This window comes from Rhinopithecus bieti, unplaced genomic scaffold (genome assembly GCF_001698545.2).
Source record: "Rhinopithecus bieti isolate Rb0 unplaced genomic scaffold, ASM169854v2 scaffold_3040, whole genome shotgun sequence".
NCBI classification, from domain to species: Eukaryota; Metazoa; Chordata; class Mammalia; order Primates; family Cercopithecidae; genus Rhinopithecus; species Rhinopithecus bieti.
This window is the reverse complement of record NW_016804657.1, coordinates 8,577,351-8,594,970: the sequence shown is the minus strand read 5'-3', so window position 1 is coordinate 8,594,970 and position 17,620 is coordinate 8,577,351. Positions and strand designations below refer to the sequence as shown.

General features: G+C 37.5%; 1 protein-coding gene across 1 annotated transcript in view; it reads left to right on the top strand.

The window, feature by feature from the left end:
* SPAG17 (sperm associated antigen 17) overlaps positions 1-17,620 on the top strand; it is a 254,064-nt gene that overhangs the window by 95,537 nt on the left and 140,907 nt on the right. The window contains 8 exon segments of the mRNA XM_017869833.1: positions 2,586-2,747; positions 3,894-3,966; positions 4,178-4,290; positions 8,883-9,020; positions 9,107-9,220; positions 9,818-9,968; positions 14,207-14,434; positions 14,530-14,748. Coding sequence (XP_017725322.1) covers positions 2,586-2,747; positions 3,894-3,966; positions 4,178-4,290; positions 8,883-9,020; positions 9,107-9,220; positions 9,818-9,968; positions 14,207-14,434; positions 14,530-14,748 — 1,198 coding nt within the window.

Genomic DNA, 17,620 nt, shown 5'->3' with positions numbered 1-17,620 from the left:
TTTCATGTTGCCTTGGGTCGATATGTTTCCCTATCCCAGAGATACTGGCATTCCAAGTAACGTATGAACATTCCATCCTATTTTCTTGAAATTCTAGATTATACTAAAACTGTGATATATATTGGGGGAAGAGGCTATTTCTTTGGGATCCTGAAATCCCACCTCAAATCCAGCTTCTTACTCTGTCTTCCACAGACCAGCTGTTCTCCCAAGCATGTAAAATCTCTGGTTAATAAAACCCACATCCACAAATTTAAATTTTGAAGAAACACCACTCCTCTCATTTGGGCCAAGTCCTGGCTACATACCCTATAAAGAACTTGTGTATATTTTTTGTTCAACAGGGTATGGGAGATCCCAGCCTTATAATTCCTGAACCATAATTCATTCAGAGGAGAATGCTTCTAAGTCAGTCTCAAACCGAGTACCTTTTGCTCCGTCTCTAGCTAGTGCTCCCTACTGTGTGTCTTCTTTACTTTCCAGGCACAGGCTGAATAAAGCTGAAATGCATTGAGTCTAAAATTGTGTACATTCCATTGCGTCATCAGAACATAGACATGAACACTATGGTATTCAATGGCAACTTCAAAGGACCGAGCACCATTTCTAGCACTCTGCTTCCCACTGCAGTGTCCACAATTTCCTATTCATTAGATTTCAATCACTTCCTTTTAAAGAAATAGGTAGTGGCTATATTTTACTTTAAAACTACAGAATGGAAGAGTTTAAATGGCAACTAAAGTTCAGAAAATTATTTTATGTGGAAAATATTACCATTCTAGTTATGGTGGAACATTCCTGACTTCAGAAGTGGAACATTAATATAAAGGGTCTCTAGTTGGGCCATGAAGGTAACTGTCAACAATGAAAACATTCAGGTCTCTACAGAGCCAATTAGGGCTGTGTTGCCCAGCTTCCCAGACTGATCTATTAGTCAATTTGCAGGTATTTACTGAATATCGTCTTATACCAGGGCTGTGGTCTGGGTCCAACTGTAGTAATCTTTTAAAGCCCATGCATGCCTCTCTAAGATACGGTTTGTGAGTGAAGCACTTGGTAAAAGGCGAAAGATTTATTCGTTATGAAGAGAAACCAGAGCATGTGAGTGAAGCACTTGGCATTGAGGATAATGGGGAGGGAAAGTCTTGAAAATGGTTCAGTCATTAAGTTGGATTCTAGAAGAAAAGGTCATTGAATTTAATAGGTAAGATCAAAGTTCATTTTAAACAAGATCATTTAATAAGAATAAAAATGATAAATCTACCCCTAGTAGAAGCAGATCAAATGCATAGTGTCACACTTTAAGCTATATCTGTAAACTGATAATGTCTTCATATCCAGGATAGGATCCATCCAAGGAGCCCTCTTCCCCTTTTATTGGAGGAAAGCATTTGCAACCTTTCCAAACTTTGGCTGCAAACAAGCAGGCTATATTTCTGTTGAACCAAGGTAACAAAAGCTTTACATCAAATAAATGCTCTTCAAGACATGGTAACTGTCCCTGGAAGACATCGGCAACATTTCAAGTTAAGAACCTGGTTGCTGAAATAATGTGTTGTCCTTAGCATGTGATTTGCTGTTGGATTTTAAAATGAATTATCTAGATTAAGCTAAGGGATCACTGGGCGAAAGTTTTACTCTATTTCCTAGAAACAAAACAAAACAAAACATATTTCTATGCCAGAATTTGGGCAAGCAACACCAGATTGAAGCTTGACTGAAGAAGCCTCGGCCTTAGTGGGAATGGGAAGTCAGCAAGCAACCAGGTGCACCATAGTGATTGGCAGAGCTGTGCATGTCACTGGACTTCTGCATACAAGGAACCATCTCATACCACCTTACTTCTTGAACTCAGACATAGGATGAGCCTATTTCGTTCTTCTTTGCTTCCAGGCAGACAGACCCAGTCATCACATTGCTTTCCTACTTCTGGAAACAAAAGCCCAAGTAATAGAGGTATCTGAGCTACAGTTTGCTTGCCAGCTCATAAAACCTGTGGGTATTATAGAAACAATAGTCTATCAGGATTTCTTAGTGTTTTGCCATAGAGATAGAACAGGTGAAAGGAAAGAAGTGGAGCTTGGAGGAAAAGAAGAAATACTGATTGCCCAAATACTTGTGTAGATGTACTTGGGTAGATGATCCACAAAGCAGAGTCAGTGTTTCCATTGTGCTCCTTGCATAGCCAGGTAAGAAATCATCTATAACTTGTCAGTGGCTGAGGATATTAAAGTTACCTAATGTGTTTTAGGAATTAAGACACTAAGAATATAGGCCACACTGCTGAAACTCATGACTCAGTTGTATTTATTTTAGTTGAAGCGTGAATTAGGCTCTTAAAACATTAGGCAGCCATATGACCCTCCAAAGGAAACAGTCCACATTGTGGTAAACAAAAAAGGACAAGAAAGGTTCAGGAATATAAATGGGGTCACCATGGCTGGGATTCAGTGGTTTGGGGATTTAGGGGTTTGCTTTCCTATATAAAGTTGATGGGTGTAGCTGTTAAGAGAGATATAAACCATATATCTGATTCCAACAGTATAAAAGTAGTAACCAATTGCCATTAAATCTCTCACTTGTAGCTGAAATTGGGCACTGATATCTTTGAAAATATTGCCTGTCTGATGTATGACATCCTGGATTGGAAAAGGCAGCACCAGCACTATTTGGAAAGTATGCAGCTTATTAATGTTCCACAAGTGGTTAATGAGAAACCTGTATTAGAAGCCATGCCAACTTTGGAGGTAGGCATGGGCTCAATGTCTTTAGTGGGATGAACAACTCACTGAACAACTTTATTTTCATATTTGTAAAGCATATGAAGAAAAAGTTATAAAATACATTAAGGTCATACTGCCTACTGGCATAAAAGATAGCTACATGATGGAGGCTTTATGGAGCTCCTCAACTACCAGACATTTACAGAGGCAGGGATGGAACCCTCTTATTAGCACTCGGTACAATGAATAACATCTGTGACAGAAAGGATATTGATAAAGTAATTACAATATTTATTTAGCACCTGGCTGTGTGCTAGCGCTTTGTAAGATGCTGACAATACAATAATGAAAACTCATTCCCTGTCCTCCTCATTGAGGTTAACTTTGGCAGTCAGGTCAACAATGAGTTCAACATAGCATGATGAATGCTGAGAGCAGTCATCTCAGCTTGCAGTAGAAGAAATAAACCTGGTCACCTGATCTGGAGAGGAGCAGAGCAAAGAGAGGGAAGTCAGGAAAATTGAACCAGGATTATCGATGTGGGGAAAGATGAGTATGAAGTGCCTAACAGAAAGCGTGATAGGGGAAAGGGACAGAATGATATTCTCAAGAAAGGGTCAAAGATGTACAAAGATATGGAGGTCAAAGAAAAGCAGTACTATGGCACAAACCAGGAGTACAGGGTAGTTCAGTGATCCCAGGCTGCATGTGCAAAGTGAAGAACAACAGAAACTAAACCTGGAGAGGCAGGAGCCAGGTTATGAATCTCCTTTGGTGCTAAGTTGAGAGTCTGGTTTATATCATGTAGGCAATGGAGAACTGCTGAAGAATTGGGAGAGGGAAAATGGGATGACTCTGAGTCACCCAGGGGCAAAAAAAAAAAAAAAAAAAAAGCCTGTTTGATGCTCAGTGCCCCATCACCCCATCACTTTCTCCACAATTGCTCAGTGGGTTCTGGTGGGAAAAACTGAATAATGTCTATACCATTACCTTCTTTCCTTCATCAAGCAAAACTCTTTTCCTTTGGTTCTAATATTAGCAGATGATTTTGTGGTGTGAACATAATTATACAACCTCAGAATCCTGTTGGATCTCATCATACCAGCATTTGGTGAGGGCATCTCTCAGCTGGGTATCTCAGTTGTTTCTTTTTAATTATTCTTTTTCTAGGCTCCACAACCTGCTGTACCAGCTCCTGGAAAGAAGAAAACACAGTATGAAGAACCGCAAGCTCCACCACCAGGCATGTATGAAATCGGCTGCTAAAGGATCAACACCACGAGCTGGCACTTTAAGAGATAATGACTGCCCTCCATATTACCTTCAGCCTCCCTTCACCTACAGCTCCTGCATTTATTAGTGCATAGTCATAGTTTGAAATTATGAATGAAATGTTGATGGAAATAATGGAGAACACATCTTAATTGGGCAATGGTTTTTTCTATATTTTACAGTGACTTCAGTCATCACAACTGAAGTAGACATGAGATACTACAATGATTTGCTGAATCCGATTCCAGAGGAATTCATTTCTGTGCCCCTGATACTGCATTGCATGCTAGAACAGGTGGGGATACTCTGAGGCATTTTCCCAGGTTGTATACTTGAGTAAATTATTTCATCTTTCCCGGCTTCTGTTTTTTTTTTTACACTATTTTAAAATTATAATACCTAAATGCATTCACCTTTATAAAGATTAGAATATTTCAGATGAAACTAAAGTCTGCTTAGATCTTCAGCTTCAATTCTCTTTTCTTTTGCTATTCTCTGGAGCCATTTATGTAACATTACCTGAAGTTTTGGTAGAACATATCCTCAGTACTCTGTGTCTGGTGTCATTTTAATGGAAGAGGAAGAGGAAGAGGACATGGACAAGTGGGTGGGGTGGTTAATAGTCTTTATCTTTAAAATTTCTTTCATGCTTGTAGATTTAACTAGATTTTTGTATTTCTGAGGCCAATTTTTGTCGTTAGCTTTTTTCTTAATGAGTATGTCTTAATAAATATTTTACTGGAGTTTTAAATATGATACAATGTGCTTAAATAAATTTAAATTCACTTAAATATGTTCTAAAATTTCCTCTGTATCGGGTTGTGTACCTTTCCTCATGACTGATGTTATTTATTTGTGCCTACCTTTTCTTGATCATGGTTGTTAAGGGCATAGCTATTGTATTGGTCTTTTCAAAGAACCAGTATTTTGTTTCATTGATCAACACCTTTTTACTTTTTATTTTATTAATCTCTTCATTAATTTCATCTATTTATTTATATATTTTTTATTTACTTAATTATTTTAAGACAAGGTCTCTCTCTGTCCCCTAGGCTGGAGTGCAGTAGCACAATCACAGTTCACAATCTCAAACTCATGGGCTCAGTGTTCCTCCCACTTCAGCCTCCTGAGTATCTAGAACAACAGGCATGCACCACCATGCCCAGCACATTTAAAATAATTTTTTTTGTAGAGACAAGGCTTTGCTATGTTGCCCAATATGGTCTTTAATTCGTGGCCTCAAGCCAACCTCCCACCTAAGCCTTGGGATTACAATCATGAACCACCATGTCTGGTTCATCTCTGTCATTTCCATGTTTCTTTCTTTGGATTTATTTTGTATTTCGTTTTAATTCAAAGCTTACTTCATTTATTTTTAGTCTTTTTGCTTTATTTAAGGCTACACATTTCTTTTCGAGTGTTTCTTTGTCTGCATCCTGATGCTTTCAGTGTATTCAATTCTAAAATCTTTTAATTTATTTACGTGTGTAACCCATGAATTATTTTGATTTTCATTATTTACTGATGATTTCTAATTTTTTTTACATTATGATCAGTAGGCATGTTCTGCAAGTTAGCAAGTTAAAATTTCCTGAGGCTTCCTGTGTGACCTCATGTAACATGGTCATCATGAATGTTCTATGTGTATCTGAAAGAGTTTTGTTATTCATACTAGTAGCACATACGTAGCACTTATAGGCACCAGGAACTGTTCTAAATACTTTCAATTTGTTAACTCATGTAATCCTCAGAACAATCCTATGAAGCAGGAACTGTTTTTATCCCCCATTGTATTAGTCCATTTTCACGCTGCTATAAAGATACTACCCCAGACTGGGTAATGTGTAAACAAAGGAGGTTTAATTGACTCACAGTTCTGCATGGCTGGAGAGACCTCAGGAACCTTACAGTCATAGTGGAAGGCAAAGCAGGCACCTTCTTCACAAGGCAGCAGAAAAAACTACCACTTGTAAAACCATCAGGTCCCCTGAGAATTCCATCATTATCACAAGAACAGCATGGGGGAAACCACCCCCATGCTCCAGTCACCTGCCTCCCTCGACACGTGGGGATTACAATTCGAGATGAGGTTTAGGTGGAGACACGGAGCCAAACCATATCACCCATCTTACAGATAAGGAAACTGAGGCACAAAACGTTTTTTGTTCAAATACTAAGTAGCAGAAATGACTTAAAACCTAGTGAATCTGCACAGAAAAGTACTTGGATGGGATTTCTGCATTGTTGTCTTTTAATGTTGCTGCTAAGAAGTCCGATGTCAATCTGATACTTTTTTCTTTGCAGATAATCTTTATTTTTCTTTCTAGCAGTTGTTAGGGTTTTCTCTTTATAATTGATAACACAAGACTATGTCGAGGTATGATTTTATCAAACTTGTCATTATGGTGTAAGAGAATTATAATCTGATTTCCAGTCACATTGTGTGTGAAATAAAAATTCCTTACACTGTCCCATAAAGGTCCTAAAAATAGAGTTCTGAGATGTACCTGTCATTTCACCTCCTGCCCGCCACCACACACACACACACACACACACACACACACACACACACACCATCATCTACATAGGCCTCTGGTTTTTCCTCACATATGTTACTTAATTCCACCTTAACCTTTTACTCTAACTTCTCTACCTAGAAAGCTTTCTCTCTTTCTGGAGAGTCTCCAGTGGAAGTGTCATTCCTTAGAGAGGTCTTCTCTGACCACCTGATCTAAAGAACCCTCTCCCCCACACAACACACAGCACTCTCTACCACATCGCCTTGTTTTCTTATCAACAGCTTTTCTTTTTGCAATATATTGATCAGCTATTTTTTCTTACCTTCACCATCCTCCTACTAGAATATAAACTCCACGCAAGCAGTAACAATGTAGTCTTGTTCATTGCTGTGTGCTCGGCACACAATAACCATACCTAACCCATAGTAGACACTAAATACAATATTTGTTAAATTTAGAAGATTCTGAGAAAGTCTTCTATCTTCAAGTACCATTTTTACTATCAATTTACCTTAATTATTACTGAATGGATGTTGGAGCTTCAGGGTTTTCCTCTTTGTCTTTTAAGTTTTCTTTCAATTTTATGCCTTTGGGAATTCCAGCATACCTTCCTACTAATGCTTTCTTCAGGGAGTCCAATCTGCTATTGAAGTTTTGTTTTGGCAGTAATGTTTTTAATTTATAAATTCTCTAATTTTTTTTACAATTGCCTATTGTTTTAGTTCATGGATGTGACACATTTTTTTCTGTTAATACGTAAAAGGTTTATTTGAAGTCCTTTTCAGACTCTATCATCTCTATTACCTCCCATATACATTTTTCTGGTTTTTGACTGCCTTAGTTTTCTAACCAATTAGATAGCTACACTAATATTTACCTACAATTGCTCCATGAAGTTTTTAGAATACCAATAGTTTTATTATATCAATAAATGCATAAAAGTACAAAAGCCCTATAGAGCTTGCAGTATCATTATTTTATTTATCTTAGCCTTTCTTGTTTTATTCTACTAAACTTAAAGCAACATTTATTAACCATCTACTATGTTCCAGGTACCAAAAGAGACAGTTAATGAGCTCAGTACCTCACAAATAGAAGCCACTCAGTAGATCCATGTTGAATGAACTAAGGCTTCATTCATAAAACTAAGGGATGAAAAAACTGAAATATAGAATGATGGGATGACATTTTACAGGATGGGATGTTAGAATTGAACATTTCAGAGAAGAAACAGTTTTGAGTCATCTTTTATGATTGAAGTGGGTCCAAGAAATGATCAGAGGATAGAAAGTGGAAACAGTGAGTGACTCTTCTGACAGCAGGGTGTTTCTAGGTAAAGAATAGGATGCAATTTTGTTATTCTAGAGCAGTAGTTCTCAACAGGAGGTGATTTTGTTCCCAGAGGACATTTGGCTATGTCTGGAGATATTTTTGGTTGTCACATCTGGAAGGGTGCTACTTGCATAAAATGGGTAGACACCAGGGACATTGCTAAACATCCTATAGTGCACAGGACAGCCCCCTACAACAAGTAATTATCTAGGCCAAAATGTCATTAATGCCAAGGCTGAGGAAACTTGTAGAGGGATATGAAATCATAGAGGATGATTATAGGATATAGGGTAAAGGGAAAAGCTGTAAATTAGGTGCCTAACTTGATAATGTTTCAACCTCTTTTACTTGTTTACCATGTAAAATTGAACAAGGTGCTTAATCTTTCTAGACCTCACTTTCCCCACATAAAGGAGACACTATTCCATTTGCTGATCTCATAATCTAATAACTTTTCTATTTTTGAAGAAAGAATGAGGATCTGGCCTGAACCCCAGTTTCTCCCACTCAATATCCTTGAGCTTTGGCCAATCACCCTAGTTTTCTCCTCTATACAATGGAAAATAATATCTGCCCCCACAAGATTGCTATGAGGCTTAAATGATCACATGCGAAGATGTGTTATGTAGTACGTGGCTTATGGTAGACATTCAGTAAATATTGAATGAATCCAAAGTTGTATGAGCACTCTTCCCACTGCTTTAACATAAAGAGTAAATATTAAGAAAAAGTATATTATTCTATTTGAATAGAATCTTCATGAAATATTTTCATCAAAAGTTTATTGTTTACCATTTTTATGTTATCTATTTTAATACAAATGTTAAATTTGTACCTACCTTAATGCATGGATTGCAAACACTTTTCCTTTTATTTGGTGGTCACTGATAGTTTCCTGCCATTTTGTGTCAGCAGTGGTACTTGGGTCGTAGAAATGGACTGGTTCTTACTAAGCAATGGGAATGAAACAATGAGCAGCAAGTATCACTAAAGAGCGGACCCTTATACCAATTCCTCTCATTGTTGATTTCAACAGGTTGTGGCAACTGAAGAAGATCTTGTCCCACCCAGTCTGCGGGAGCCATCCCCCAGAGCAGACGGGCTAGACCACAGAATCGCAGCTCATATTGTGTCCCTTTTGCCCTCACTCTGTCTCTCAGAGAGGGAGAAAAAGGTCAGATAGTCTGAGATAGCAGAGTCTTCATGCTTTGGAAAAGCGTAGATTCTCTCTTTAAATCAATATTATTTCAATTTGCATAGAATCTTCAGGAAATATTTTTATCTGAAGAAGAAAGTGGAAGCAAAGCAGTGCCCAAAGGCCCCCTCCTACTGAACTATCATGATGCACACGCCCACAAGAAGTACACACTGAAGGTAATGATAATCGGGTTAGCCAAAGAAAACTGATGTGGGAAAGTGTGTGTGTAACTATTCAATTGACAGAAGCTAATTAGATAACTTCATCAACACTAATTAAAATGTAATGTACAAAATAGATACTTGTGTACAAAGTAGGACCTGGAAAATGAACCTGGATACAGGGAAAAATGATGTCAGCCTAGGAAATTTGTCTGATTATTGAGGTTTAATTAACAATTCAATTAATTGTTACCACCACTAAATGTGCATTAAAACCTTATGATTATTTGCTTTAAATATCTGCTGCTATGAAAAACTAGTAGAAGCCAGAAAAGGATCTCAAAAGAGAGAGATGAATATATATGAGACTTTGGCAGTTTGTCACTGTGAATGAAGAATCAGTCCTTTTTGTGCACCAGGAACTCCTGGCAACATAGGAACTAGCTTTTTGACCTTCAGCAAAATCCCAAAAGTTTGTCTTTCCCAATTACCATTGATTTCCTCTGTTCCCAAATAATGAGATTGAAGGTATCATGTTTAGCCTTTTCCATATGCATAAGGCACTTGACAGCTTACTTTAATGTCTTCTGTCATGTTGCTCTTTTTCATCAGGACCAAAAGAATTTTGATCCAGTTCAAATTGAGCAGGAGATGCAGTCCAAGTTGCCACTGTGGGAATTCCTTCAATTCCCTCTACCCCCACCATGGAACAACACTAAACGTCTAGCTATGATTCATGAGCTTATGCACTTTTGTACGAGTGGTAAGTCCGTTGTTTTGTCTTAGCTTCAACTCAGTTTAATTAATGGGCATATATGCCTCTTAAATTTACACCCTTATTTACAAAAAGTATTTTCATTATTGAAAGACCTTTCAGAGGCTAAGGTGGGTATTTTGATTGACTACAACTGTCTTGTTTGAATAATATCATTAGCAGTGTCATCATAGCTATAATGCATAACACTCTTCAATTTAATACACTGGGTTTTTTTTTTTCCCACTGTGTTTTCTTAGCCACAATAATTCCTTTTTTTCCTTGTTTTCCCCCATCTCTGTCCCAAATACTCCCACTGACATCATTGGAGATGATGTGGTAATCCCATCCTACTTACAGAGAAGTAAAGGGGTGTGTGTGCGCGAATGCGCATGCACGCATATAATTTCCAGGACAATGCTGCCCTTCTGTCTTCTGCCTGACCACTGCACTCTTTTATCATCATTGCAAATCATGTAAAAATTACAGTAACATTGCAGAGACATTATCTGGAAAGAGAGAAGAGCAACCTGGACCATGCAACTTTGCCCCAATTCGGAGATACCTGTCTTTGAATTTTCATCTTATATCCTGTTGCTGCAGCCACCCACAATCAATAAAACACAGGTTCTAGAAGAATTTTTCTTCTGTCTCTTCCCATTTTGTCCCTTCATTGTTCTTTCTTTTTTTAATTAGAGAAGAAAAGAAAAAGAAGAGGATCTAGATAATCTGAATTTGGCAGGAATGTTCACTGGGGCAAAACTAATGTGAGCACTACCGTGGACCATCTCTGCACATGAGGACAGGAAGGAAATAAAAAAGAGTGTGACCTGGGAGGCAGATGTAGATATCTCTGTGCTACTGAAAGCTCATATTTGATCCTTTCTTGAGAGAAAATTCTGAACACACTATTTATAACCACAAATTAAATTTATATCTAGAAAGATGAATCATAGAACCATAAAATTTCCTAACTGAAAGAAACCTTGGAATTAATCTAGTCAAAATCTATTTTCAGATAAGAAAGCTGAGATCCTAGCAGGAATAAATTATTTGTTTTAGGATTATGACGATGGTGGAAAAAAACAAGAAAACATTCTGGTCTCTGGATACCCAGTAGAACACAATTTCCTTACCTTACTGAGCAGGAGACAGGAAGAAAGCCACTGCAGAGGTCTGATGGTGCAGTCTGCAATTTTAAGCACCTGCTCTGTACCTAGGGATACAGAGATGAATAGAGAGCCCACTGTCAAGAGAGAGCGTGTTGCTGAGCAGAAGTTGACTCAAGCTAACAGCTTCTCACAGCAAGAAGAGCCATTTTATGCTCTTTGAAGACAGTGGAAAGAGGGGTCATTAAGATATAATATCTAGAATCACATCTCATCTGAGTTCACTGGGATTTTGTGAAATAGGCAGTCATTTCTCAAATTCTCATTCCCGCTTGAGGGAATATGCAGCTACTACTTATAAGAAAGGACATTAACTTCCACAGACATCTTTACTTGACAAGGAAGCATTTAACCTTGAAAAGAAAAGAGCATGTGCATATTCTTCCTTACCATTTCACTTGTAAGCCTAACCAAACTAAAAAGTATTTTTATCTTGATTTCTTTTTTCACTTTTAAGTAGGCTTAGTAATAGAAAAAGCCAGGAACTTCTGAGTCCTGCCATTGACTCATGGACATGCGGGGTACAGCCTCAAGGGCCTGGTTTGTCATTTCTGTTGTGTACATAACTACCTCCTTTTTGAGTAGGGGGTTCTCAGAAACTTCTGTCCTTTTTCTGTGTCCTGCCACCCTCCCCTTCTCCTTCTGGCTTAAGATGTGATTCCATTCTTAATGAATGGAGAGCTCAGCTCTCCGTACGGCACAGGATTTTTGTTCCTGCTGCCACCATTGAAACCTCAAACATATGCTGCTTACATGCCCCATCCTAGACCCTTGGTGTACCTCCCCTCCTCCTCTTTTCCCTTTTGCCACATCATACTTAACAGGTCCAAAACCAAGCTCTTGATTCCTCATCCCTAAAATTGTCCCTTCACCATCTCCCTTATTTCAACGAATGGCAACTACTTTCTGTCAAAAACCTTGGAGTCATTCCTGCTATCTCTGTTTTTGTTTTTGTTTTTGAGACAGAGTCTCACTCTGTCGCCAGGCTGGAGTGCAGTGGCATGATCTCAGTTCACTACAACCTCCGCCTCCTGGATTCAAACGATTCTCCTGCCTCAGCCTCCTAAGTAGCTGAGATTACAGGTGCACACCACCACGCCCAGCTAATTTTTGTATTTTTAGTAGAGATGGGCTTTCACCATGTTCGTCAGGCTGGTCTCAAACTCCTGACCTCGTGATCCACCCACGTCGGCTTCCCAAAGTGCTGGGATTACAGGAGTGAGCCACGGCACCCGGTCACTGTCTCTGTTTTCTCACACTCTGCGATCAATCCCACCATACTTCTCACTACCATACCAGCCCAGTCCCCCACCACCCCTCACTTGGATTATTCCAGTAGCTTTTCCAGCTGGTCTACAGGCTTTCAATGTTTTACCAACAGTCTTTTCTCCACGCAACCATCTGAATAGCCCCTCTAAAATGATGGTTGGATGTGCCTTTGTAACTGAAAACTCTGCAGCAGTCACCCACTTTGCTCAGAATAAATCCTAAACTGGGCCAGGTGCCTGGCTCATGACTGTAATTTCAGCACTCAGGGAGGGGAGGCCAAGGCGGGTGGATCGCTTGAGCCCAGGAGTTTGAGACCAGCCTGGCTGACTTGGCAAAACCCATCTCTACAAAAAATACAAAAATTAGCTGGGTGTGCAGGCCCAACTACTTGGGAAGCTGAGGTGGGAGAATCACCTGCACTCCAGCCTGGGTGAACCTGTCTCAAAAAACAAAACAAAACCAAAAACAACAATAAGAACCTAAACTCTCTGCCACCTACTTTTTGAGCCATCACTTGTCAAGCTGTCATGTTCCATTTTCCTCCATCTACTCTGGCCTCGCTGTGATTCCTTGAACATGTCATTCACACCCCTGCCTCAGGATCGTTGCTCTTGCTGTTTGCCCTTCCTCAGTCACTTTCCCCCAGATATCCGTACAGCTTGCTCCCCTACTTCCTTCACGTTTTTGCTTAATTGTTCAGAGGATTTTCCATGACTGCTTTATATAAACTACAAGCCACTCCTTGACTATTATCACTTTTGTCCCCTAAGCTGGCTTTATTCTTTTGTCCTCTCTTTTATCTTTTACATTTATCTCTTCCCAACCCCTAGAATAGATATTCCATGAGAGCAGGGGGCTCACTATTTTGTTCACTACTGTGTTCCCAGCTTTTATTATAGTTATGATGCCTAATAGGGGCTCAAAAAAATTTGAGAAATGAGCAAATGAGCAAACTCTCCTTCATTCTGTAACTATTTTACCTCTTCCTTGTCTCTCTTCTGAATCTCCCTGTTTTTTCCCAAAGGACCTGCTGCTTTTCTTATCTTTGCTGGAGAGAAAATGGAGGTTACTTCTGAATTATTGATCCACATCATTTCATTTTTTTCTGATTGGATTCCATGTTTATTTGTTAATTCTACTTCTCCTTCCTCTACCTTGGAACTTCTAAAGTGTAAGAACCAAATCTTGATTCTTTCAAATCCCAGGCATCTATGACAAAGCCTAATACATAGAAAATAATAACCAATGAAAGAGTGAGCAAGTGAATAAATGCTGTAAAAAGGTAAATACACAATTATAAAGTCTGCTGAAAGCTGATAAACCTTGAAGTGCAATTATGGAAAACACTGCAGCCGTTTGGAAGCCTTTCCTGAGCCCAAATGAACAGAAAAACTCAGTCAATATAACAGCCTGTATTAGGCAAAAGTAAATAATTTCTCTGTTTTAAATTACAACAGGAGAAAAGGGTGCTTTCACTCAAAAATAATAAGTTGTGTAAGCATATTCAACCAATATGGTACTCTGGAAAGTCTATGCAAATGAATCTGGACAGCTAATCTTGATTAAACTATGAAGCAGTTTGGGAGCATTATAATTTGCTAAATTGTATCTTTACTGTGTTGTTTGCTTATCCTCAGGTACCTTTGCTATTTGCTGCAGGCTGGGGAGCCAATGTTTAAAATCACCTCACCAGCCATTGTGGCGTGACTCCCTTGTCTTTCTGGTAGACAAACTCCCTGGTTGTCCCTCTGTCAACCCTGTACCATGTGCTAGAACATTTCCAGCAGCACTGGTTCTGCTTTCTTACAGATGTCTTGAACTGGAATGAAGTAGAACGAGCCTTCAAGGTGTTTACTTTTGAGAGCTTGAAGCTCTCTGAAGTTGATGAAAAAGGGAAACTAAAGCCTTCTGGGATGATGTGTGGGTCAGATTCTGAAATGTTTAACATACCATGGGACAACCCTGCCAGATTTGCTAAACAGATAAGGCAGCAATATGTCATGAAAATGAATACTCAAGAGGCCAAGCAGAAAGCAGGTACACTTCATGGAGGGAATGGAAAGCATTCTTGTATTTTATTGTTGTCAGTTTTTCTCATATTGTGTCTTATGGATGTTCCTTACACTGAATAGATATTAAAATCAAAGACAGAACAATATTTTTGGATCAGAATTTGTCAATGTCTGTGCAAGATAATGAGAGCAACCAAGAACCTTCAGATCCTAGTCAGTGTGATGCTAACAATATGAAGCATTCTGACTTGAATAATCCCGGACTCTCAGTCCCTGATAATAGACAGCTGTTAGAGCAGGAGAGCATCATGAAGACTCAACCCCAACGTGAGTCTCTGGGTAAGTTAAAGTGTGTGTGTGTGTGTGTGTAAGACACTATTATAGTACACATAAATCAAAAAGTGTTCAAGATACATTATTTGAATTTAAGTTATTTGGTTAAACTTTCTTACTGAGTATTGTTATTCCATAAGTTCTCTTTATTTCAACCCTGTTTTTAAAAATATCTTAATTCCTCTTAGTCCACACTTACCTTAGTAAATTTAGCACAGTGAACATCATTACAACTTCCATCATTAGTGTTACATAGTTATTGTGATTGTGTGCTAAAATTATAAACATTCATCTGCAAAACAGAATGAAATGTCCAGTACAGAGCTTGGTACAAAATCAATGCTCAATGAACATCATTTCCCCTCCTCTCCCATGTATGGCTCAGGCCATTACTCTCATTGTAGACTAGCATTATAAACAGTGCTATGTATTAGGAGGTGTGAAAGTATAGAAGGATGTTGGGCTAAATTTATACTGAGCTACCTTACACATCACTGTCAGATTAATCTGTGTAAAATCTAGCTATTTTGTTTCTCTACTTACAACTTTCAAAGGCTCCCTACTATCTGCAAAACAGAACCCAACTCCTTGGCCTACTTCTCCAGTAGTATCAAATTACTTTTCCTAAAACCTTTTTCCATCTTTCTGCTGTTGCTCACACATTCTGTATTCTAGCCCAACAGAATTAGGCCTATTTACTCTGCACAGCCTGCTCTTTTCAATCTCTGTGGTACCTTTCCCTCACAATATATCCTCCACCTTGAGTTCTCTTTTTGACTATGATTAGGATTCAGTGGCACCTCCATGAAGTCTTATTGGATGTGTCCATATGGAAATGCCTCTCTTAGCTTTCTATGGTCATAATTAATCTACACTTCTGGTGAAGTGCTGTGGGAGGCCAAGGCAGGAGGACTGCTTGAGGCCAGGAGTTCAAGACCAGCCTGGGTAACATAGCAAGACCTCACCTCTATAAAGAAAAAAAAAAAAAAAAAAAAAAAAAAAATCTACACTCTTGTTTATGGCATTAGTTGTCCTTTTTTCAGTGCTTATAATTTAGTCTATATGCCTAATATGCCTATATTAAGGCCTCCATTATACCGTAGTGTCTTAATGATTATATGTTTATTTTAACATATTAAACAACACCTAAATTTAACACCTAGGTCAAACATATTAAAGAACACCAAATTTAACACCTAGGTCAAAGAAAAAATTACAATAGAAGTTGGGAAATATTTCAAACCAAATGATAATGAAAAAACTGAGTATCAAAACTATAGAATGCAGCAGCTGATGCAAGAGATACTCCAAAAGAAGTTTATAGTTTTAAATTTTTTCTAAAAGCAGCTACCTCAAGTTAGATAAAGACAAACAAAATAAATCAAAGTAAAAGAGAAGGAAAACAACAAAAATATTAATTCAGGGAAATAGAAAACATGAAAATTACGTCAATGAAATAGAAAACATAGAAACATAGGAAGAACAAAAATACAAAACTTGGTTCTTTGAATAGACTAGCAATATTGATAAATCTTTTATATAAAGTTAATCATAAAAAAGAACCCATGAATAACTCTATCAGGAATAAAACTATATCAGGAATAAGAATTATATAAGGAATAAAGAAACAGAGACTTCCCTCAGATTCTACAGAAATTTAAAAGATTGCAAGATAATATAAACAACTTTGACTAAATATGAAAATAAAATGGGCTATTACTGGAAAAGAATAACTTACCAATAATGACCCAGGAAGAAATAGAATGCCTGAGTAGTCTCATATCCAGTTAATTATATCAGTAATCAAAAATCTTCCCAAATAGGGCACACTTAGCCCGAATGATCTCATTGGTAACTGATACCAAACGCTAAAAAAGAAATAATTCTAAACTTAACAAAAATTATTCCAGGAAATAGAAAAGTAGCATAATCTCCTCTCTTCATTTTATGAAGTTAACATAAACTTTATAAGAATACTGACAAGGATAGTGGTACAACTGAAAGTTAAACTACCTCATTAAATTAAACTGATTCACAAATATAGATACAAAAATTCTAAATGAAACATGAGAAAACTGATCTAACATATACTAAATGATAATAATATATCACAAACAGGTTGCATTTATAACATGGACAGAAGGAAAATATATATATTGTAGAATCAATATAACTTATCAATTAACACATTAGTGAGAAAAGTCATATAATCATCTCAAAAGAGCAGAAACAGCATGTATAATTCTGTAGCAATTTATGAAACAAATCTTATTAAACTAGCAAGAGAAGAAACATTCCTCAATCATATAAACATTATTTTTTATATTACTATGACAAACCTTATATATCAAGGTGAAAAGTTGAAATAATTCCCTTTAAGATCAGGAGAATGTCCACTATAAACACTTGTATTCAATATTGCATCAGAGGTGTATGCCAACAAGCAAGACTTTTTCTCTTTTAGATAAAAGCATAAGGTTTGAAAAGGAAGAAATAAAACCATCATTATTTGTAAATACTGTGTATGTAGAAAACTCAAAGCAATACACAAAAAAATTAGAATTAATATGAAAGTTTAATAAGGAGGCTGTGCTTGTTAAATGATACACATAAAATGTCTGGAGTGCTGAGACTTTACTGTTATAATTATTCCTTGTATTAAACATTTGTGTTTCATGCACTTTTCTTTTTGTGTTATATTTCATAATTTTAAAAGCATTTAAAAAATAAGTGGTTATGGGCCAAAATTGGATAAAAAAAGAAAAAATAAATTTTAAAAAGTGATAACATGAGAGAGTAAGTGTTAAGTTATTATTGACTAATGGTCATCTTACCCTTTTCATTTATCTAGAGGTGAGTTGAAAAGGAAGTAATCAAT